Source organism: Prosopis cineraria, unplaced genomic scaffold, assembly GCF_029017545.1.
Source record: "Prosopis cineraria cultivar Desert tree isolate PC_DT_omini unplaced genomic scaffold, ASM2901754v1 PC6, whole genome shotgun sequence".
Taxonomy (NCBI): domain Eukaryota; kingdom Viridiplantae; phylum Streptophyta; class Magnoliopsida; order Fabales; family Fabaceae; genus Prosopis; species Prosopis cineraria.
In genome coordinates, this window is record NW_026555337.1 from 14,609,797 (window position 1) to 14,635,415 (window position 25,619).

General features: G+C 30.8%; 3 protein-coding genes across 3 annotated transcripts; all 3 read left to right on the forward strand.

Annotated features, from left to right (window-relative positions):
* The first annotated feature begins 3,038 nt into the window (after positions 1-3,038).
* LOC129313319 (putative 12-oxophytodienoate reductase 11) lies at positions 3,039-6,578 on the forward strand. Its single transcript, XM_054956278.1, has 5 exons — positions 3,039-3,190; positions 3,555-3,695; positions 3,797-3,927; positions 4,978-5,154; positions 5,762-6,578. Exons 1-5 carry the CDS (start codon positions 3,120-3,122, stop codon positions 6,391-6,393), a joined length of 1,152 nt encoding a protein of 383 aa, XP_054812253.1. The 5' UTR covers positions 3,039-3,119; the 3' UTR covers positions 6,394-6,578.
* Positions 6,579-8,426: 1,848 nt separating this feature from the next.
* Positions 8,427-11,860, forward strand: LOC129313321 (12-oxophytodienoate reductase 1-like). Its single transcript, XM_054956280.1, has 5 exons — positions 8,427-8,570; positions 8,946-9,086; positions 9,192-9,322; positions 10,237-10,413; positions 11,032-11,860. Exons 1-5 carry the CDS (start codon positions 8,500-8,502, stop codon positions 11,622-11,624), a joined length of 1,113 nt encoding a protein of 370 aa, XP_054812255.1. The 5' UTR covers positions 8,427-8,499; the 3' UTR covers positions 11,625-11,860.
* A 5,584-nt stretch (positions 11,861-17,444) lies between these two features.
* LOC129313667 (12-oxophytodienoate reductase 1-like) lies at positions 17,445-22,441 on the forward strand. The gene is made up of 5 exons (XM_054956966.1): positions 17,445-17,603; positions 17,976-18,116; positions 18,244-18,374; positions 20,735-20,911; positions 21,516-22,441. The coding sequence occupies exons 1-5, from the start codon at positions 17,533-17,535 to the stop codon at positions 22,106-22,108; spliced, it is 1,113 nt and encodes a 370-aa protein (XP_054812941.1). The 5' UTR covers positions 17,445-17,532; the 3' UTR covers positions 22,109-22,441.
* The last annotated feature ends 3,178 nt before the right edge of the window (positions 22,442-25,619 follow it).

Sequence of the window (25,619 nt, forward strand, 5' to 3'; positions counted from 1 at the left end):
TACATTTCACTAAACTCATGTCACACACTGTCATTTAAACTCATCTAAAGTATTTGTTTATGATTTTTGTTTTGGTAAAAAAGTATTTGTTTATGGTTGGAATCTCATATTCTCACATGAGACAAAAACATTAAATGCTAAAGAAAATTTAAAATATCATTGCAGGTTCAAAGTTGTTGATTAAAATTAAAGAAAAAATATAATCGTTGGTTCCTATTATTTTATTAAATTTTATTTTTAGTCTTTATAATTTATTTTTAACATTTTTAATCTTACAGTTCTTGTAATTTAATATCGTTAGAGATTCGAAGAATAAATGTAAACCAATCTTGCTAAACTATAGGATTTAAAATATTAAAAAAATATATGGACTAAAAACAAAACTCTATGTAACTATAGAGATCAATAATTGTGTTTTCTCGTAATTAAATAATACACCTTAAAAAAGGGAGAAAAAGAGTTAAAAAATCAATCTTAAATTAGAGCATGCCTTTAATAATGGATGGGGGTCGTTTTTGAGTGCACATAGTGAGGTGACTGTTTTTCTTCTCTTAGAATGAAATTTGAAAATGTATTTGAGATGAGATAAATTTGGAGCTTTTGAATCTAAAAGTGAGAATTGGGATATTTAATGGGAGAATTGATTTTTTGAAAAAATTGTATTTAAATATAAATTTTGTTAGAACAGTTAATTTTTACTAAACTATTTTTTTTGTCAAATAAACTTTTAATAAATTAATTTTTGGTCTATGAAAAATCAAAAGAGCAAATCATTCATCAACTAAACCAATCAATGCCATGCAACTGCCCTTTTTTACTTTTTAAGAAGAAGCAGGCCATCCATTTTCTATTTGGGGAAAAACAGAGGAAGGGGAAGGATGATTATTACAAAGCACTACACAAAAAATAAAAATACGATAAAATCTTATAAAATGTTAAAATAACCTTAAAGTCTCACATCTCTCTAATTTAACAATGTTTTTATACTTAATTACCAAAATATCTTGACATGATTATATATTAAAAAAGCTCAACTTTCTACCATTGAAACTGTTGTCAGAGCCTCAGCGGTGAATATTAAAAAAGCCCAACCGTCCATCGCTAGCTGATGGAGTTCTAGTGATTGTGGCTCGCTGTGGGGGTTAGGTTTTTTTTTTTTTAATATTCCATTAGTCTTGAATTATAAGATAATTTATAATAAGATTATATATATCAATAAAGTTTAATAATAATATTTTATAATTTTATTTTTTTAAAAAATATAAATTTTTAAAAATGTCATTCCTTTAATACAACTTTAAATTTAGGAGGAAAATAATTATTTATTTTTATAATTTTATCGTGTTTTGTTATTAATTTTTATACTTTTTTTAATGTTCATGTTTCTATAATTTTTTTCATCTATAATGTTAATCTCTTTATTTTTAAAATGTGCCTAAAAGGATGATGATGCAGTATTAAAATGGTGTTAAATTAGAGTATTTAATGCATAAAGTAAAATACCTGACTCTTGTATCCAATAAAAAAAAATGATTGACTTGTAATGGCTGGAAATTACTTTTTGACATTGGCAAGTTATCATAATATTCTTTATCAAAAAGCAATCATCCCTTCTTGTAACCTCATGCTAATTTAAATTATCAATTCATTGTGTTATAAACATATTAGCATTCTTACTAACATTGTTAATTACACATAAGATAATTTAACATTGTTATTGATATCACATTATTATCTTTCTACACATATTTAAAAATAGAAGGGCTAATGTTATATATAGGAAAAACTAAATAAACTTGAAAAATTTTAAAAAGTATAGGGATCAATAATAAAACATGATAAAATTAAAGGGATCAATAGTTATGTTTTCCTTTAAATTTATATATTTAATCATTATATTATAATTATTTCAATTCTCTTTCTACTTAAAGGTTAATATTAAAAAAATATTATTAATGAAAAATTATTTTTTGTTAAATTGTCTTATATATTATGTGACAATAAAATACCTTTAAAGTTATCTCAAATCTAAATATTCTCTTCAAATATAAATATAAGACAAAGTTAACAAATCTCACACTTATTAAGAAATGTTAATTATGACCTTGAAATTGTAAACAAACATATAACTTTTCAATTTTAATCTTTGATTATAATAAAAAAATTATTTAGGAATTTCAGTCACAGTAAATATATAGAAGTTGGCTTCTCTCCTCCCATCACTTATTAAATTTGGATTGTTTAGTTAAATATTTTAATTTTAATTTTATATTTATTAAAATAAAAAAATAATTTTTTTATTAAATATAATCAGTAATTTGAATAGTCCAAATTTAATATAAAATTTTTTAATATAGATAATCTAAATCCTAATTTAATATAGGTGATTTAAATTTAATTTGATTTTTTTATAATTTTAATATTAAATTTAAATTATTCAAAAATATATTTAAATAGTCAATTTATAAAAATTTTAAAAAAATAAATTTAATTATCAGTTTGAGCAGTGCAAATTTAATGTAAACAATTTAAATTTAATATATTTTTTTATAATTTTAATATTAAATTTAACTGTCAAAATTATAATTGAATAGTTAATTTATTAAAATTATAAAAAATTTAATATTAAATTTAAAATATTTATATTAAATATCAATGATACAAATTAATGACGCAACATATTTATTAACAGGTTTTATAATTTTCAATAAATATAAAAAATAAAAATATTTAATATAGACTGTCATATTTAATAGAAAGGTTTGGAGGGAATGAGGAGGAAGCGAAGTTCAAATGCACTACGATTCACTGTGTATTTTCAGACGAAAGATCTCTTCGGAATTAGGTGATTCTTGCGTCTCTCCGACAAAATCTAAACGATTCACTGGAGTCTTCAGGTTCATATGGCGATGGGTCAACTTTTATGGGCGATGGCCTTTCGCTCTACTCGTCCCGCTAACGCACTCCCTGACGTCGTCATCGCAGAACCTCCCTCGCTCGGAGGTGGTGGAGCCTCCATTGATTCTGCCTTTGTAAGTGACTTCCAGTTTATATATATATGGCAATTACTCGTTGATTCTTTTCATTTATAGCAACTGAGAATCTCGTGTTGTGCAAAAATGACTTCTGGAGCTCCGAACATTCCTCTTCTTACGCCCTACAAGTTGGGAAAATTCAATCTATCCCATAGGTACCCGCACTCCCTCGAATTTCTTCTGTTTTTGTTTTTTTTTATCGTTTTCTCTCTCAATTTTTCTGCCGTAATTTCACGGGGATCAGGTGTTTGTCAGAAATCCAAGCTCATGATGTGTATTTAACTTGAAAATCACACATTTTGAAGTTTGTTCGACAACTTTTGCGGGAGATGATATTTCGATCATTTTGATTCTTTAGTTCTTAAGTTCTCCTCCTTAATTGTGTGCTAGGAAAAGTCACTTGCATCTACGATTGATGTAGTAGAATAGGGAAAGTTTATTTCCGTTACTTTAAGTATCAGTGTCAGTTGAATATTTTGTGACTTCTTAATTCAAAATTGGTTCACTTTTGCTCTACAGAGTTGTTTTGGCACCATTGACTAGACAGAGATCTTACAACAATGTTCCTCAGCCTCATGCTATCCTATATTACTCTCAGAGAACGACCAAGGGGGTTCTTCTGATAGCTGAAGCTACTGGTGTTTCTGACACTGCTCAAGGGTAATTTGTGCACTTGATTATTCCTTATGTTAACTTTGTCTCATTTTGCTAGGATGTTTCACAAAATATGTTTCATTTTTTGTTTTCTCTCCTATGTGAAGCTATGTTGATACACCTGGAATATGGACAAAAGAACAGGTGCAAGCATGGAAACCCATTGTGGATGCTGTTCATGCCAAAGGTGGGATATTTTTTTGTCAGATCTGGCACGTGGGAAGGGTTTCAAATTCAGGTATGCGTTTTTGGCTGAGTTTGTCTTCTATCTGAGAACAATAGCTAGAAAATATCCTTTCTTTTCTATTGAGTGAACAAGAGATTTAGCATACTTCCGTAGATTATCACTTTAAATGGCCTAAAACATACTATATGTCAATTTGAGCAAGCATTTTTCTGTTGTATTTTTTTCCTTTTTGTTTTGTCTGTGTCCGTTGCATCAATAGGTTTGTTATGAATGAATGAGTTAAAGAATTTTGAGCAATACATTCTTGGGAATTGGGAAATTATTTTTGAATTATTTTGAGCTTATGTTGTCTTCTTCTCTGCTGCTTCTTATTTAAATCTTTGGATTTTTAATGAGTAATTTCAGCCGGTTCCTGAATATCATTGCTGCAAAAGTTGGTTGATCAATTAAAAACCTAGATGATCAAAACATATTATGCTTAGTGGTAAAGTAGTTCCAGGTGGGAAACTATCTGTTGAAATTTAACATCTAGGAGTAACTGTTGTTGACACTACATACGTTTTCTGATGACTAAATCCATTGTCAAGACAATAGACAAACTTGGGGAACCTGTTTGCTCTTCCCCCTGTGCAAAATAAATGAATAAAAAGAAAATGAGAAATACAAAACAAAAATAGAAAAGATCTCAATTCATTTTGATTGTGGTGACAACCTTTATAGTGGCACTCCCTCTATCAAAGCATGACTGTTCAAAATCAAATGAACCTTCATCTTTTCTGTAAAAGCATTGTTGTATGTGCATCTTTTCTGCCAACATTTCAAATAATTGATGGGTGATATGCATAGGTGAGAAATATGGGAGGGTTACTAATTATAATGTTTTATCTAATAGGCAGCAACATTTAAATCCTTGAATTTTATAATCTGTTCTGGTTATAGCCCCTGAATTGAAGTTAAGATTCTTGTCTATTCAACACATATACAGTCCCACCTCCATTCTGTTGTAGTTTTTGTAGTCATTATCTCTTTCAAATTTCTTTGGAATAGAATAAATTCGTTGTGTACATTTAGCGTATCCCCATCTTATATTGTTTTAAACAGGTTTTCAGCCAAATGGACAGGCTCCAATATCTTGCACGGACAAGGGATTGACCCCACAAAATCAAAGTAACGGCATTGATGCTGCACTATATACACCCCCAAGGAGGCTAAGGACCGATGAAATTCCTCAAATTGTCAGTGACTTCAGGCTTGCTGCGAGGAATGCTATGGAAGCTGGTAACTTAACTAGCTAAAAATGTTGTGAGAATCAATTTACTTCAACCTGAATCTATATAAGCGATGCCTTGAATGGCAGGATATAATTATATTGTTTCTTTTTTTAATACGTTGGTTCAGGTTATAATTAAAAGGCTTCAATACAATTCCGTTCTTTCAAGTTTCATTAAAGGTTCAATTTTGCCCCTCTAGATTAAACATTGGTATTGACAATCTATTTTTTAAAATGATCCAATTTTATCCCATTGTTTCATCAGTATGCTAGATGTAATGTCAAACCTGACAATTTGTAAGATGATGGTACCAGGTAAATAAATAACATCTAAATTTGCACGTCGTTAGATTTTGTATTACTTTTTCAAGGGATAAAGGGGCAGAATGGAAACATTTTATCACTTTAAAAGCTGGAGGAAAATATAGCCCACTTTTGAATTACAAATTTAGAGGGACCTAAATTGTATATAAGCCTAAGTATTGGGAAATATTTTTATTCTTTAGAAGCAATGTTACACGCTAATGGTGGCACTGGCAGTGCATTTTATCTGATATGCTTGACATTGTAACTCAATGCAACGAGTTTAAAATGATGATACTTGTGCAATTGTAGGTTTTGATGGGGTTGAAATTCATGGTGCCCATGGTTACCTTCTTGATCAATTTATGAAAGATCAAGTCAATGATCGAACAGATGAATATGGCGGATCACTCGAGAACCGCTGTCGCTTTCCTTTGGAAGTTGTTAAAGCTGTTACTGATGAGATAGGGGCAGAACGAGTTGGGATTAGATTATCACCTTTTGCGCATCATGCAGAATGTGGGGATTCCAATCCCAAAGAGCTTGGCCTTTACATGGTAAATTCTTTGAATAAACATGGTATCTTGTATTGTCACATGGTAGAACCAAGAATGAAGACTCCTGTGGAATCAGAACAAATTGAGTGCCCTGACCGACAGAGTCTTCTTCCAATGAGGAAGGCCTTCAATGGTTCTTTCATTGTTGCTGGAGGCTATGACCGCAAAGAGGGCAACAATGCAGTGGCTGAGAACCGGGCTGATCTTGTCGCATATGGTCGTTGGTTCTTGTCCAATCCAGATTTGCCCAGGAGATTTGAGCTTGATGCTCCTCTCAACAAGTACAACAGAGACACATTTTATACTGCTGATCCAGTTGTTGGATATACTGACTACCCATTTCTAGATGAAAGTTCTCAAGTCTCTAATTGCGAATGGTGTTTTTGATATCTGCTCTTCTATAGTGCATTGTATTTGAACATTCCAATTTCAGTGGAAACTGTTCATATGTCAATAAAAACCATTGTGCACCTATTATGTACTTGTTTGTGCCTACTATTTCTGTGATTTGCAGGTGTAGCCACCGATGGATAATATTTCTAGAATGATGGTGAATGCTTATTGATTTCTTAGTCTGGCTTCCCCTTTTAGCTATTGATTTTTGCCCATGCCAATTGTTGTCTCTTCATACTAATTTAATTGATTACATTTGGTTGTTAGACATTTACTATATATTTTAGCACATTATAATTTGGAAAATTTATCTAATCATCCTTTTTTTAATAAACAATAAAATGGCAAGTTGAGCTAAAATATTTTAGGTTATTATTTTTCCATTGCACCAAAAGATTTTAAAAATAAAAAAAAAGAAAAAACTTAAAGATCATGGTTCCTGTGAAAATTTTAAGGTTTTCCTTTTTATATATAAAAGGATCAATTAATAAATATCACACTACAAAACGGTACATTTTGTTTTTGATAAGCAAGTGAACACCACTTCTATCACAATTACATCTTTATTTATCTATTTTGAACTTCTATTTACACTCCACTAAACTATGTCACACCAATCATTAAAACTAATCAAAAGTAGTTGTTTATTGTTTTGGGAGCATCTTATGGAGGATTCTCTCGAGAGACATAAAAACATAATAGGCTAAAAAAAAAAATCTAAAGTCTCACTTCAAAGTTCTTGATTAAAATTAAATAATATATCTTAAAATAAAAGGAGATAAAGGTCACAAATAAATCTTAAAGCAGAGCATGCCTTTAGTAATAGATGGGGGTCATTTTGAGTGAATAATGAGGTGACTATTTTTCTTCTTTTGACTTCCTATTAAGTAACCTTACATCTCACTTTAAGAACGTTGCTTTCCACTTTCAGAAAATATAATGTTATTTGGATATATTTTATTAGAAAAGACTTTTTAAATTATTTTAATAAATTAACTCGACCAACGAAAATTAAAATGAGTAATCATTCATCAATTAAATCAATCAACTTCACATGCCTCCATGCAACTTGTCCCCATTTTACTTTTTAGCAACAAGTTGGCCTTCCTTTTTCTGCTGGGCAAAAGAAATAAAAGAAAAAATAATTAATATAAAGTCCCACAGAAAAAAAAAAAAACAATAGGTCCTAAAATACCTTTATATTATTGTATATTAAAAATACCCAACCCTCCATTGCTGACCACAATTGTCAGAGTTCCGCCTGGGGGTGCTCAAACAACCACTGGGGCTATGGTCGGCAGGTGGTGGTGTGTTAGACTTTTTTAATATATAATAATAATAATAATAGTAGTATATCTGTATTAATGAAGATTTAAATTTAAAATAAATTTTTTATTTTAATATATAAAAATTTATAAATAATATATTTTTTTATAATTTTAAATTTTTTTATATCCTAACTTATAGTCACTTCAAATCTCTGTGCTTTTTATATTTCTAGCGTTAAAATATTACTGTCTCTTGTATTTTTTTATTTTTATTCTCATTTAATTGATTGAAAAATAAAATAAAATTTATTAATTTTAATTTTTTATTTTCATTTTAAATCACAATTCATATATTTTATCTATTTGAAAATTTTCAAATTACTCAAATAAAATTTTTTAAACATATGTAAAATTCAAGTGCAAATTCACGATGAAAACGCTAGCTAAGGTATTATGACAATGAGTATAAAACTTATCTATATCAAAGAGACTCGGGATTTTAAAAATATTTTAGCGTTGAATTTTCAGACGTCGGATCTCCTCGGCTTCAGGTGAGCTTTGCATCTCTCCGACAAAATCCAGACAGCGATTAATTGGTGTCTTCAGCTTCAAATGGCGATGGGTCAACTCTTATGGGCGATCGCCATTCACTGCACTTCTCCCCATTCTGCAAACGCACTGCCTGATGTCATCATCCAACTAGCTCTCTCTCTCGGAGGCTGTGGAGCCTCCATTGATTCTACCTTTGTAAGTGACTTACAGTTTATATATATAGCAATTACTCTGTGATTCTTTTCATTTATAGCAACTGAGAATCTTGTGTTGTGCAAAAATGGCTTCTGAAGATCCGACTATTCCTCTTCTTACGCCCTACAAGTTGGGAAAATTCAATCTATCCCATAGGTGCTCGCACTCCCTTGAACTTCTTCTGTTGTTTATGTCGGTTTCTCTATCAAATTTTTCTGCCCTAATTTCATGTAGATGAGGTGCTTTCAAAAATCCCAGTTCATGATGTGTATCTAACTTGAAAATCACAAATTTTGAAGTTTGTTCTACAGCATTTGCGGGAGATGGGATTTATATTTGGATTATTTTGATTTAGTCCTTATGTTCTCCTTGCTTGTGTGCTACGAAAAGTCACTTGCATCTACTATTGGTGTAGCAGAATAGGGAATTTTTATTGCGGTCAATGGAGTTTATTTCTGTTACTTTAGTGTCAGTATCAGTTGACTATTTTGTGATTTCTTTGTTCAAAATTGGTTTACTTTTTCTGTACAGAGTTGTTCTGGCACCATTGACTAGACAGAGATCTTACAACAATGTTCCTCAGCCTCATGCTATCCTATATTACTCTCAGCGAACGACCAAGGGGGGTCTTCTGATAACTGAAGCTACTGGTGTTTCTGACACTGCTCAAGGGTAATTTGTGCACTTTATTATTTCTTATGTTAACTTTGTCTCATTTTGCTAGGATGTTTCCCAAAATGTGTTTCATTTTTTTTTTGTTTGCTGTCCTATGTGAAGCTATGTTGATACACCTGGAATATGGACAAAGGAACAGGTGCAAGCATGGAAACCCATTGTGGATGCTGTTCATGCCAAAGGTGGGATATTTTTTTGTCAGATCTGGCACGTGGGAAGGGTTTCAAATTCAGGTATGTTTTCTTTTTTTTTTTTGGCTAAGTTTGTCTTCTATCTGAGAACAGTAGCTAGAAAATATCCTTTCTTTTCTTTTGGGTGAACAAGAGATTTGACATGTTTCCGTAGATTTTTGAATTATTTTGAGCTTATGCTGCCGTCTTCTCTGCTCCTTCTTATTTAAATTTTTGGACTTTTAATGTGGATTTCATCTGGTTCCTGAATATCATTGCCGCAAAAGTTGGTCCATCAATTAAAAACCTAAACGATCAAAGTATATTATGCTTAGTGGCAAGGTAGTTCCTAGTGGAAACTATTTGTTCAGGTTTAACTTCAAGAAGGAACTGTTGCAGACACTATACATGATTTTTGATGACTCAATTCAGTGCAAAGACTATAGACAAAGACAAACTTGGGGAACCTGTTTGCTCCTCCTCCCCTGTGCAAAATAAATGAATAAAAAGAAAACGAGAGATAAAAAATAAAATTAAAAAGTTCTTCATTTTATTTAATTTTTTTTTTTTTTTTTACTGCGGTGACAACCTTTATAGTGGCATTCCCTCTATCAAAGCATGACTACTCAAAATCAATTGAACTACATCTTTTCTATGGAAGCATTGTTGTATTTGCATTTTTTCCACCAGCATTTTGAATGATTCAGGGGTGACATGCATAGGTGAGAAATATGGGAGGCTCTCTAATTATAATCTTTTATGTAATATGCAGCAACATTTAAATCCTTGAATTTTATAGTCTGTTCAGATCATAACCCCTGAACTGAAGTTAAGATACTAGTCTATTCAACACATATACAGTCCCACCTCCATTCTGTTGTAGTATCTGTACTCATTATCTCTTCCAAATTTCTTTGGAATAGAATGAATTTGGTGTATATGTTTAGTGTATGCCAATCTAACATTGTTTTAAGCAGGTTTTCAGCCAAATGGACAAGCGCCAATATCTTGCACAGACAAGGGACTGACCCCACAAATTCGAAGTAATGGCATTGACGTTGCACAATATACACCACCAAGGAGGCTGAGGACAGATGAAATTCCTCAAATCGTCCATGACTTTAGGCTTGCTGCAAGGAATGCTATGGAAGCTGGTAACTTAACTAACTAAAAATGTTGTGAAAAATCAATTGACTTCAACCATAATCAATATAAGCAATGCCTTGAATGGCAGGATATAATTATATTATTTCTTTTTTTTAATGCATTGGATCAGGCTATAATTAAGAGGCTTCAATACAATTATGTTCTTTCAAGTTTCATTAAATGTTCAATTTTGTCCCTCTAAATTAAACATTGGTATTGACAATGATGCTCTCCTATTTTTTAAAATGATCCCATTTTATGCCATTGTTTCATCAGTATCCTAGATGCAATGTCAAACCTGACAGTTTGCAAGATCATGGTACCAAGTAAATAAATAACATCTAAATTTGATCACGGTTACATTTTGTATTACTTTTTTAAGGAATAAATGGGCAGAATGGAAACATTTTGTCATTTTAAAAGCTGGAGGACAGTATAGCCTACTTTTGAATTGCAAATTTAGAGGGACCTAAATTGTATATAAGCCTACGTATTGAGCAATATTTTTATTCTTTAGAAACAATGTTACACACTAATGGTGGCACTGGCAGTGTATTTTGTCTGGTATGCTTGACATTGTAACTCAATGCAACGAGCTTAAAATGATGATACTGGTGCAATTGTAGGTTTTGATGGGGTTGAAATTCATGGTGCCCATGGTTACCTTCTTGATCAATTTATGAAAGATCAAGTCAATGATCGAATAGATAAATATGGTGGATCACTTGAGAACCGCTGTCGCTTTCCTTTGGAAGTTGTTAAAGCTGTTACTGATGAGATAGGGGCAGAGCGAGTTGGGATCAGATTATCACCTTTTGCACATCATGCAGAATGTGGGGATTCCAATCCTAGAGAACTTGGTCTTTACATGGTAAATTCCTTGAATAAATATGGTATTCTGTACTGTCATGTGGTAGAACCAAGAATGAAGACTCCTTTGGAACAAATTGAGTGCCCTGACAGTCTTGTTCCAATGAGAAAGGCCTTCAATGGCTCTTTCATTGCTGCTGGAGGCTTTGACCGCAGCGATGGCAATCATGCAGTGGCAGAGAACCGAGCAGATCTTGTTGCCTATGGTCGGTGGTTCTTGGCAAATCCAGATTTGCCAAAGAGGTTTGAGCTTAATGCTTCTCTCAACAAGTACCACAGAGAAACATTTTACACTTCTGATCCTGTTGTTGGATATACTGATTATCCATTTCTTGAAGTGAGTTCTTAAGGCTCTAATTGTAGATGGGTATTTTCAGTCCTTGCTCTTCTTTAGTTTCTTCTATTTTGAACATTCCAATTTCAGTTGAGTGTAATAACATTACAAAATGGCAGCAAAAAGCCATTGGGCAAAAGTGATGTGCTTATTCGTGCCCTTCTATTTTCCCTTTATAAATAACTTTGTACTATTTTGGGTTCAAGTAATATAAGATAAAGGGCATGCTCTGTCCCCACCATTATATATTACTCATAATTTTTTTGCATTTAAACATACTTGAATTCAAAGTTTCATGCTTAAAGGGCGGCCATAATCCTTTTTATTATGACCAATCCATGCTGTTTGTCCTGTATTTTAAATTGAAGGGTGTATAAGTTAAAAGGTGGCAGATTAGGCTTACCACATTGGTTGGTGGGCCTCAGTAATTTTGATGGAGTTGAGTTGGATCGTATAGATTATTCCAGTGAAAGCAATAGGTTGGCTTTTTTTTGTTTTGTTTTGTTTTGTTTTTTTACAAAAGAATATAAGGTTGATGACACTTTTTTAAAACTATTTTATAAAATTATTTTCCATGCACTAAGTTAACTTGAATATATATTTAATATTTAAAATATATGTTTAATAGGTAATCCAAAAATATATATTTAATAGATAGATGTATAACTTAATTTACTAGGTTGATGAATTTTAGCATTCTGAAATTAATAACCTCATTAATTTAAACTTATTTATTTAAGAAACCATAAAATTCAAATGGTTGTGAAAATATTTAAAACAAATATTTCTTCATATTCTACTTATAAGTCACTTGCAATGATTTTACTAGAATTAAGAAAAAATTTAAAATTTATTTACTCTATCTAAAAATTTAATAATTTTTTAACTTTATATTTATTAAATATATTTTTTTCATCAACATTTAATGGCACATAAAGAAAAAAATTTAGGATAAAAATTAAATGACTTGAGTTATAGATATGACACTTTTTTCTCAAGATATTTAAATAAAAATATTTTTTATTTAAAGGCAAATAGCAGCAAATATAAAAAAACAAGTAGGAAAAAGAAGATTAAAAAAAATAAAAATAAACCAACATCAAGCTGAAGTTAAAAATAAAAGTTGAAGCATGGTAAACATGTGTTAGCTTGCAAAGGATTGACTTGAAGAAAAGTTCTGCAAACCATCTTGAATTTGCTAGGGAGGAAGTGAATATTAATCATAATCATCGGAGATAAACCTTTAACTAAGGCCTTTTTGAAAAAGAATTTTGACCAGTAGACTAAATTAAAATCTTAGGTCCATGCTTCATTAAGTTAATGATGAAAGGAAAATTGCTTACCAACTCAGCAAGAGTTTGCGGATGTTTTACTCATGACCCAAGGTGTTGTCTTTACATTGCTCCATTGGAAAATATTACCCATGCATTCAAGGAATGCACCTTTGTTGCCTCTATCAGGAAGAAAATCCTACCAATTAATATGTGCAATGACTTCTATAGTAAGGATATCATCTCCCGGCTAACTTAGTGTCTCCCACACCCAAAACTAGACATATCATGAAAGGTTGGAATTAGCATCACTTACTGGAAGCTCTGGGAAATTTGCAACCGTCACATTTTTGCTGAGGAAACTTTCTTTCTTGGTACTGTACTTTCTCAAATTAGGGCCATAAGCAATTTTACTTCCTTTCAAAAGAATAAGTTTTTTTTTTATCAGTTCAAACATTTAAGTGGTCAAATATTTACTCATCAAATAAATGTTTTCAAGCTTATCTTAGAGCTAAAACGGTGCACAAGATAATTAATTTATAATTAATCAAGCCCACTACTATCAACAACACCATTTAATACAAATTTAACTTTTAATTTCAATTCTATAAATACCTAAAATCTTAATCTCTTGCATTTAAGTTCAACCATTGGGTTTATTAACTCACTTTAAGTTCCTTGAGTTTTATTAAACTCTTAGACCCTCATTAATGACTTCCCAATCAACTACAACAACCTTATTAAATTGCATCTTCGATTAAAAATGCCATCTAACCAACAAAAACATGCTTAGCTCATGAACATTGATTTAAATAACTAAAACAACTTCAATTAATTTTATTTAAGTTAAAAGGTTTGAATTCATAACTTTTATGATCCGAAAATTATATCTAACAACAAACTTTAACCTTCAAAATTGTCAAAAGAGGAAGGTGAAGGAAAATTAAGGCTTGGGAAACTCACCTTATATTTGCTAGTTTCAAAATCCTCTAGAAAGCAAATCCTAATAGAGCTCCCAAGCTTCTTTTGTCTCTCTCTTCCAACCTTGTGTTTTCTCTCTCTTTTTCATGTCAAAACACAACCTTATTACTGTTAGACTTTGGCCGTAGCCGTGACACTTATTACACGCGTTGTGACATATGGCACAGAGAGAGTTCATTTTTATTTTTTAACTTATTGTATTGTGGCACCCGATGCACACGCTGTGATATAAAGGCATTTTTCTTTGTTTTTATCCCCTTTTAAGGTTCAGGTGACTTGTACTTGCTCCAAACCCAAGTATATGGTTGAAACTATAACTCAAAACCTTCATTAGCCTTTCTAATCACATATCATAATAATTTACTTAATTATTATTATTAATTAGTTTGATTAAATAGAAGGTTAATTTTTAAAATGTTACAAGAGTCGAAAAAAAGAAATCGGGCTCGGCAAGGTGAGGATGCTTTCTTTCTAGCTGCTTTCTATTCTTTTGTTTTTTTTTGTTTTCCCTTTTTGCACAGTTTTAGAGAAGTGGAGAGATAGGAAGTAGAGAGACTCCTTGCCCCAAACTTCTAACGCATTTGGGCTTGCTTCATTCCAAGTACGTATTTTCTTGAGAAAGTAGAATGCATGTTGGAAATCTTGAATAGCTTTATTCAAGTTAAGCTTAAGCCCGTCATGAATGAGTGAGTTCTGTAATTTCCAAATGCTGTGAATTATGATAAATTTTTCCAACAAGTCAAACTCTATATTTAGGATAAGTTGTTTTAAGAAGCCCTTGAGAATTTACAAGCAGTTATTATTATCCAAAAAATCATATCTAAAGGACAGATTCAAACCAAAGAAAATATGATTTAGTATGGTAAGTGGTAGAATGGTAAACATGTGCGTGTACGTATAAGAGAAGTCTATCTTATTATATTAAAAAAAAATAATCATCTAATCTTTATAGTTGTAATTTAGTTATAATTTAATTAATAAATTTTGACTCATTATAATTTAATCGTTATAATTTTGATTGATTATAACTCAATTTTTAAGCTTTGACTCTTGCAATTCAATTCTTATAGTTTTAATGATTTAAAATATTCATTTTTATATTTTAAAAACAAAATTACAAAGGTTAAAAATATTTTAAAATTTTAATCTTTATAAAAATTAAAACTTTTAGTAATTTAACATATTAATTCTAAATTTTAATATAATTTTAATTTTTATAATTTTATTTTTTAAAATATAGAGACTAATATTTTCAATGATTAAAACTATAAGAATTGAGTTACATCAAATCAAAATTTAAAAATTAAATAACAATCGAGTGAAAACTATAAATATAATAAATCAAAGTTCAAGAATTAAATTATAATTGATTTAAAATTATATGGGTTAAATAATTATTTTTTAACAAATATTATATTTTAATCAAACTTTTATTATTATTTGTGCTTTTTAAAAAATAGTTTTATTTTATTATTAATTATATGGCGCTCGCCATCGATCCACTGTAGTCAGTTCACTGCGCTCATTTGCCCTCTGCGAACGCGCGCTCTCACGTCATCATCCGGTTGATGGCTTTTAGAGCTTATACTTATTTTGATTAGTCTGTTATCATCCAAATCATATTCAAACGAATCTTGCTTTAATCCAAAAATAATCATAATAGAATTTTATGGGATGGAATAAGAAAAGAATTCAGGACAGAATGAGATACAAAATTATCACTGAGATATCCTATCCTATCTTAAATATTATATATATTATTTTATTTTAAAAATATACATTAAATATATTAATTATATTAATATAATTTATACTTATATTAATTATATTAATTATAATTTCAATACTTATAATCCTTATATAAAACTAAAGTTTTTTATATTAATAATTTTAATAACATAGAGTAAATAAGGCGATATCTTTCTTTATAATATATTAATTATATTAATATGATTTTATTTTTATATCCATCAATTTAATAACTTTTATTTATATTATATTTTTTTATTTTTTTAAAAATAATTAGTTTAGCATATCTCAACTAAAGTGAAAGAACAATGATTTGATGTACATTATGATCGCTTGTAATTGCTATCATAATGTTTAGTTGTGATTAATGTAATTCAATAACTGATTTTAAATTATTGTGATTTATGTACTTGTATTGTTTTGATTTTAAACTTAATAAATTATATGTTTTAAAATTTTAATGAATGTTATTATCCAAATTTTTTTTTAAAATTGTCCGATTTATTGAGATTATGGGAAGTCCTGAACTCATCTCGGTCCTATCTTAATTCTTAACTGAACGGGATAACTTTCAAGATGGGATGGGAGATAAGACAAAAATTTAATCTTGATCTTTTTTTGAGATGGGATGTGGGATAGGAGTGTTTCAATTCTATCTCAACCTATTATGTGAACACTTTTAAATGGCTTATGGTTATTCGATTCACTTTAGATATGTTCTGAAAAATATATCAAAATTCTAAAGTGTTGACACAGAGTGAAATAATTATTTTAACGCAAATGTCTTCCATGAATACGCTATATGTGTGTGTGTGTGTGTTTTTTTTTTTTTGGCCTTTTCTCTAATCATGTAAAATAAAAAAATAACAAAATACTAGTATTACAAAAATTTAGTTTTTTAGAACAATTTTTAATTTTATTATTTTTAATAGATAATAAAAATATATTTTTAAATAATTTTTTGAAAAAATAATAATAAAATCTTTTTGAAATATATAAATGACAATTTGATTCTTCAAAATGCCAAAATTTTTTGAAATTCTTAAAGATTTTTTTGTCATTAATACATTTATATAAATTATTAAATTGTTATAAATTATTAAATTATCCTTATTGAAAATAAATAATTCACAACTTTCGTTTTTATATTCATAACTTTTCACAATAATGTAAGAGCAAATAAAAAATTTAACATATAAAATTGTGATTTGCTGTTGTATTGTTATAAATTTAAGAAGCAAAGTTGTAAATATAAAAATAAAAGTTGTAAATTATTTATTTTCAACAAGGATAATTTAATAATTTATATAAATTCATTAATGATAGAAAAGTTTTAAAAAAATTTAAAAAATTTTTGACATTTTAAAAGACCAACTTATCATCTATATATTACAAAAAAAATTTATTATATATTTTTTTTAGTTTTTTAACGAGTAAGGGTAACAAATGATAACTACTATTTTAAGATAAATGGTGCTGAGATTCCTGGAAGTTATGAGGATATCTTAGGTAACGAAGACAACGTTTTTTTTTTTTTTTTTTAAATGCTCTGAAAACAATCAACAGCACGGTTTGTTTTTTTCTGGCGCCAGGTAGTCTATAATCTATATATGACACTGGACGCGGTTGGCTCTGTAGTTGTTTTGATATGAGAAACGCGGTTTTTCTTTTGATTCGATGTACGATGATTTGTTTATGTTCTCTTTTCCGTCCTACGGCATTGACTTGTGGCTTGTCTACTAAACAAAGGCCCTCGCCGTCGCGCCACTGTCCTCAACAACTCATCTGCCATCTGCTAACGCACTCCCTCACGTCATCACATCATCCCACAAACTCCGTACCATGGAGTCGTCGTCTATTCGATCTTTTCATTTCACCTTCAGTTCTATTTATACCAAATCGATTCTTGTCTTTGGGCAGAAATGGCTTCCGAAGCTCCCGTCCTTCCTCTCCTTACCCCTCACAAGTTGGGAAATTTCAATCTATCCCACAGGTATGTACTGCTACTCCCTCGAATTTCTTCATTTTCCTTTTCGTTTGTCTTGCAGGTTTTCTTCTGTGCATAAATCATGATGTATATCATACTTGGAAATATAAAATTTTTTGAATTTGTTCTACAACTTTGAATGAAATATGATAGCTATTTTGATATTTCTTTGGTAACAAGTCATCTTTGTCATTTTAATTTCTTGGGTCCTTACATCCTCATCACTTTTGTTCTTTGAAAAGTCTCTTGCATCTACGATTTGTGAACGAGAATGGGGAAATTTCTTGCCAACCATTAAGTATAATACTGATTACTTCAAGTATCAGTTAACTACTTTGTTATTTCTTTATCAAAATTTGGTTTACTTTTGCTGTGCAGAGTTGTTTTGGCCCCACTGACTCGACAGAGATCTTACAATTATGTTCCTCAGCCTCACGCTATCTTACATTACTCTCAGCGAACTACCAAGGGGGGTTTATTGATATCTGAAGCTACTTGTATCTCCCCCACTGCTATAGGGTACTTCGTATTCTACATACTTATTTACGTTAATTTCATCTCAATTTGTTAGGAGCTCCACACTGATTGTTTCAATTTGATTTATTTATATATTCATCTTTTGGTTGTTGTCTTGTTCAATGTCAAGGTATGCTGATGTACCAGGCATATGGACAAAAGAGCAAATAGAAGCATGGAAGCCCATTGTGGATGCAGTCCATGCCAAAGGTGGCATATTTTTCTGTCAGATTTGGCACACTGGAAGGGTTTCAAATTCAGGTATTCTATGGCCAATTTTATCTTCTGGTTTGACAATAATAGCTAGAAAATCATCTGTCTTTTCAAATGAGTGGGCTAAAGAGATTTAACATGTTTCAGTATATTATCGCTTTGAATGGCCTAGAACCATGCTGTATGTGAAGTTGAGTACTGCATTCTTTTGAAATGTTTATTGTATACCTTCTGCTGTCTTCCTCTCTACTACCTTTGTTTAAAGCTATGGGGTTCATCAGCTTGCTGAATACAAAATAATGAATCGGTCATTTCTGCATGAAGTGGGTTATCAAGAAAAAACCTGAATGATGATTAAGATATTATCCTCATTGGCAAACTTGTTTGTGTTAGGATAGTTTGGAAAGTAAGTGTGGTAAGATATCAAAGTCCCACAATGGGTAAGTGCTGGCTCATATCACATGGCAAAATTGTTTTGAAGAGAAAGTTTAAGTGGATTTTAAATATTAATTAATAAAAATTTATTATAAATATGAAATGAACCCTAGGATTATTCATTATATACACCTTTTGTCTATTGAATACAAAATAATTAAGGTTCCGGCAACAACCTTAGCGGCCCCATCATAGTGTTTCCAATGCCAACGTAGAGGACATATTGCATTGCACTGCTGCCTATATTGTGATTTAGCTCCAACATTTTTGTATTTGGATCATGAAGGCCTTCTCAATTTTCAGAGGCATTTGAACCCTAAGCATGCCAGGTGGGTAGAGTTCATTCATGAATTTGCTTTTACTGTCAAGCATCATTCAGGAGTAAAGAATAAGGTCATTGGTGCTTTGAGTTGAACGCTTGATATATGGAACTCCATGACAATTAGCATCATTGGATTTGAAAGACTAGAGAATGAATAATGAACATGCTTTGACTTTGGACTTTGGAGTCGTCTATCAAGATTCAAGAAGTTAGTGATGGAAATGTCATGTCCACGTTGACTTCTTGGTTAGAGATGGTTATCTATTGTGTGCTTCTAAGTTGTGCTTTCCGTGATCATCCATGAGGGATATTCTTATTTGGGAATTATGTGCTGAGGGTGTAGCCAAACATTTTGGAACAAATAAGAGCATAGCTGTCAATACTTTAGGGCCTTCCTGAAGTGTGATATTGCTAGGATTTTATTCCTATGTCAGACCTGTCAATACTCAATTATCTAAGGCAAAGATGTAAAATATAGGATGTTACACTTATTTGCCTATTCGTAAGGCACCCTAGCAAGGCCTTAATGTGGTCTTTGTGTTAGGCTTACCATAAACAGCACGAGGAGATGAGTCCATTTTGGTTGCTATCTTTAGATTTTCTAAGACAACTCACTTTATCCTTCGTAGCAAGACTCTAGATGTCTCTTACTTGGCTAAGTTATTTTTTTGAGAGGCCATGCATTTGCATAGGTCTGTTACTTGCTACTATTTATCTGATAGAGATGTAGAGTTCATTGGCTACTTTTGGAAAAACCCTTCAGAATCGTTTTGGTACCCAGCCAAAGCTTTCCTTTGTCTTTCACCCTTAGACTAATGGACAAATTGAATTGGGCAATAAGACTGTCATGGACTAGTTTTGCCATTGCCATCTATCACACCACTCTTTGAAGAAATTGATGTACTCAGATCTGTAGGAGTTGCCACTTGGATTATAGAAGGCAAGCTTCAACGCTTAGATCCCACCTTGCTTGAGTCCTATCAGCTCTTTATCTCTTTGAAAGATAGTTCTTTCAATTAGAGGGAATTGATGGAAATCTCAAGGCGTATGGGTATAGAGAATATAGAGTCAATGATTTGCTAAGATATTTTGGTTTGATTAGGATTTACTAATATTTATCTTTTATTTTATCTTTAATTATGATTTAGTTTATTTTTGGATTACATAAAAGGATTAGGAATAGGGCTCTATAAATAAGCCATAGGGGACTACTTGTTGTATTCATGTTTTGCCTATTGAATAAATCTATTGAGAATTTTAGTTACTCTTTCTATGCTTCAAGTTCTTTTTCACAAATTCTCCCTCTTCTTTGGCCTTTATCTTCTTCACCTTATTACATTGCTTCCTTTATCAAAGCATGGTTGTTTATACATGCATTATGAATGGTTCACGAGTGAGAAATAAAGGAGGCTCTCTAAATCTAATGTATTTTATTTAATATGTGACAAACTATATTGAATCTGTCTTTTTTTTCAATATATAACCCCCCAAAATTGAATATATATATATATATATATATTGGCTATTGAACACCTACAGAGTCCCACCTACATTCTGCTGTAGTATTTGTGTTCTTATGATATCTTATATTTCTTTGGATACACACACGTACACACTTTTAATGTATTGATGGTTACATTGTTTTCAACAGGTTTGCAGCCAAACGGGCAAGCCCCAATATCTTGTACAGACAAGGGACTGACCCCACAAATTCAAAGTGATAGCATTGATGTTGAACAATATACACCACCAAGGAGGTTGAGCGCTGATGAAATTCCCCAAATTATCAATGAATTCAGACTCGCTGCTAGGAATGCTGTGGAAGCTGGTACCTTCGATAACTATAGATGTTGTAATAAATCAAACTACTTCAACCATAATCTATATAAGTAATGCTTTGAATGGCAGGATATAATTATACTGTTTCTTCTTTAGTACATTGATTCAGATTATAATTAACAGGTCTTAATGCAATTTTGTTCTTTCTTGTTTTATCAATGATTCAATATCTATTGAAGCTAAAAGCTGGCTGTAGAGGCAATGATGCTTTCCTTTCTTTTCCCCTTTTTAACATGTTCAATTTTGTCCCACTGTCCCATCATCCAAGATTGAATTTCAAGTCCAAGAATTTGTTGAATTAGATGCAAAATCTCAGTGGAAGTTAATGGTACCAAGTAAATAAATGACATCTTCGTTAGCATACGATTAGAATTTGTATTAATTACAATATAGCCTATTTCTGAACCAACCAGTACCGAATTGAGATTTTTACAAGTATAGATGGATATTAATGATCTCATAGGCATTATGTTTATTATTTGCAAATGATATGACGCACTTATGGGGGTACTGGCATTGTATTTCCATCTGTATATGCATGGCATTGTAACTGAATGCAACAAGTTTGGAATGATAATAATTATTTGTTGTAGGTTTTGATGGGGTTGAGATTCATGGTGCCCATGGTTACCTTCTTGACCAATTTATGAAAGATCAGGTCAATGATCGAACAGATGAATATGGTGGAACACTGGAGAACCGGTGCCGCTTTCCTTTGGAAGTTGTTAAAGCTGTTGCTGATGAGATAGGGGCAGAGAGAGTTGGAGTTAGATTATCACCTTTTGCAGATTATAATGAATGTGGAGATTCCAATCCTAAAGAACTTGGCTTATACATGATAAATTCCCTAAATAAATACGGTATTCTGTACTGTCACATGGTGGAACCAAGAATGAAGACTCAATGGGGAAAAGTTGAGTGCCCTCACAGTCTTGTGCCAATGAGAAAGGCCTTCAACGGAACTTTTATTGTTGCTGGAGGCTATGAACGTGAAGATGGGAACAATGCAGTGGCAGAGAACCGAGCGGATCTTGTTGCCTTTGGTCGGTGGTTCTTGGCGAATCCAGATCTGCCAAAGAGATTTGAGCTTGGTGCTTCTCTCAACAAGTACCGTAGAGAGACTTTTTACACTTCTGATCCTGTTATCGGTTACAATGATTATCCACTTCTTGAAGACAGTTCTTAACTATAAGCCTTTAGATGTGAAAGGTGGTTCTTGAACTGTTCAATTTCAGTGTTGGGTGCAATAATTTTACGATGTGACAAAAATAAAAATGAAAAAGAGAAGAGCAGCATTGAGCATCAGTTAGTCGCTTTTTGTGCCTTTTCATTTCCGCTTGGTGACTGGTAATGTTTTTCTGTTTGGATACTAGTTTGGTAGTCTGGGAGCTCATAGAATTGGTATGGTTTGTAGCCGCCATTATACAATGATATTTTTAGCCAGATGAGTGCATAAAAGTTCCTTGTTTTGGCTTCATTTTATGAATAAATTATTTATAGCTGTTGTTTGCCTCTTTAAGGTGATGTGGAGTTGCCATGGCTGTGAGCCTTTGCAACATAGACTTGTTTAGTTAGTTTGTTTGTGTTGGTATTAAAAAAAAAAAAAGGCTCGTTTGGTTAAAAAGGGGCACTTGTGACAATTTCTTTGTGATTTTTTTAACATATCCATTCACTAATTTTTCTAGTTATTATTTGTGGATAGATATTCATTTTATACTTTAGTACATTGGAATTAGAACGATTTTGTGGAAATATGTTAGAAATATATAATTATTGAACTTGGAAAGCAAGCTTTGGGATGCGAATAATCATTTTTCTAAGAACATTATTTATATTTATGGAACCTAAAATTTTGAAATTTCAAAAAAGAATGATGATCTTTTACCCAAAAAAAAAACGACAACAAAAAATCATCATCCTTTAGTTAACTTTAATTAAAAATATTTTATTCAAACTTTTTCAGCATTCATTTTCCGTAATTTTAGCATTCGTCTTTCATATTTTTAGTTCTCATATTCAATTATCAGTACTCATTGTTTTATTTTTTTAGGAGTTAAATTAGATATTTTTAATAGGAAAAATGATAATAAAATTTTCCTAAATTATATAAATAATAATTTAATATATTAAAATGATATAATTTTATTGAAGTTCATAGAAATTTCTGTATGAGATCATTTTATTTTTATTGGAAATAACAAGCCCGGATGACAATTTTTATTTAAAAAATAATAACTTTTATTTTATGAATAACAAAAGTTGAATAAGAAATCATAATTTATCAAGTATAATATATGCTATTGAAAAATAAGTTTTTCAAAATAATAAATTTCAATCACAATTTTTATTCAAGGAATAAGAACTTTTGTTCAGTGAATCTCAAAAATTGAATAAAAATTATAATTTTTTAAGTGTAATTTTTATTATCGAAAAAAGTTTTCAAAATAACAAATTTCAATCATAACTTTTATTTAAGAAATAATAAATTTTATTTAAAAAATCATAAGAATAATATAAACTTAATGAGATTATGACATTTCAAGAGATCAAATTATCACTGATGTTATTTGGGAGATTTTACTATTATTTTCCTACGAATACTTTGTAGGAGAAGAACAATTATGACTTGCACAATTTCAAAAAATTCAAAAAGGATAAAATACTCCCTCCGTTGAAAAATGTAAAGTATTTTTAATCGAATATTATCCCCCAAAAAAAATAGTTATTTACTTTTCAACTAATCCTATTTTTTTATATTTATCATTATTAAACACCTTACAATAAATATAAAGTCATTATCAATAGGGGCACTTTTTTAAAAAAGTCAATAATTACATATCAAAAGACTAAAAATGTTTTATATTTTTGAACATCCAACTCCTTTAAAAATGCCTTACACTTTTAAACATAGGGAGTAGTCATTTTATTTTAAAATTAATTGACAACAATGTCTCTAAAAACTAGAAAAAAAAATTATCACATTTTATGATAGCTTTTATTATTTATATATTTTGAAGTTATTTTATTGAAATATGGTGGATGATTAGATTATCACCAAAATATAAAAGAGTACTAAAAAATTTAATGAGAAATTGTTTATCTCCCCCTTCCCTGTCCCTTTTATTATGGAATCCAGCAATTAGAGAGATGAAGAAGGTGCCCAGAAATATTAATGATTTTGAGGGTGATTACCTTTTAGGATTTGGGTTCAGTCCAACTGATAATGATTACAAGATAATGATAATTAATATTTGTGAGTTTCATTCCGTGGTTAATCCAGTGGAAGTGTATTCATTAATCTCTGGGTCATGGAAGCAAGTAGAATTTGGAAATCTAGAGGGTGTAAAGTATTAGTAGTCTGAGTAATGTAACTGTCAATGGGGTTATGTTTTGTTTTGGTAAAAGGGATTATGTTTATGATCAGGTAGTGTCATTTGACATAACAAATCAAGTGTGTACTTTGATACCAATGCCTGATTTAGATCATGCTTGTTATAACTAAAGGCTTCTGGTGTATGAGAACAAACTTGCTATGATTGCTGATAATGTTGAAAAGGATAAACCTTATTTGATTCATTTGTGGCTGATGGAGGAGCATACATGTGTGTCAGGGAACACATGGAATTGGACTAGAAAATATACTAGCAGCCACTGTCCTTGGCCTTGCATTTTAAATGCAGTGACTATTTGGAGGAATGAAATTGTGTTCCATCCTTTATATCAGGTTGAGAATGATGTTGAAACAAATAAATTAAGTCTGCTTAATCTTTCTGCTGATGAGTTTGAGAGGTTTCCTATCAGATGTGGCCCTATCTATAGGATTTTTAATTACGTGGAAAGCCTTGTATCCGTCGGCAACATGGACGTTGAAGAACCTTGAGTGTAGATTTTAATTATTACATTGCAGGTCTACTTTCTCTAAACATTTCTGGTGGAAATGAATCATTAATAGTTTAGATCATAAGGGCATTATTATTTATATGTAGTTGTTGAGTCCTTTTGGTGAAATTATGTGGAATGATGAATGTGGGTATTCAACTACCAGATGTCACTTACTCAGTTACTCTATCTGACCTTGTTAGTTTTCTTCGTAGTTGCTGTTTGATATTTTTTTCCCCTAGAAGTTTTTTTGTTTCTTGTCTTTTATGAATGTTGAATCCACAATAGCAGATGTTCAGTTTCTTGTCTTTCATTTCAAATCTCATACTTGTAGAAGTAACTTGTGTTATTTTGCTTGGTGCTTTTTGAGGTTCACAATATGAAGTCTCTATTATCTCCTGCTTCCAATCATGCTTAGAAAAGAACTTTTGGAACGTGTTTGGATGAAGAATTAGATTGAAATCCATTAACTTAGGGGCTGTGAAGAGGAAATTTTGAAAAGCGGATGTTGCTGGATGAAAATATGGTGCCTTTTTTTTTTTGGCATAAATGTGTTGAATTCAATTTCCATTCTGACCATGCAAGTTTGGATGCTTTCTATAATCAATTCGAGATCATCATGATTTTTTGTTTATATTTGATTTTGACATGTATAGGAGGGCTGTTTTGTTTGAATATTTTTAAGAAAATTATAATTTTGGGTTCATGATTGATTTTGGGATATAGTAGGAATGTTTTGATTTATTTATTTTTTAATAATTCATGATTTTAGATTCATAATTAATTTTGACATATAACATTAGTGTTTTTTATATATT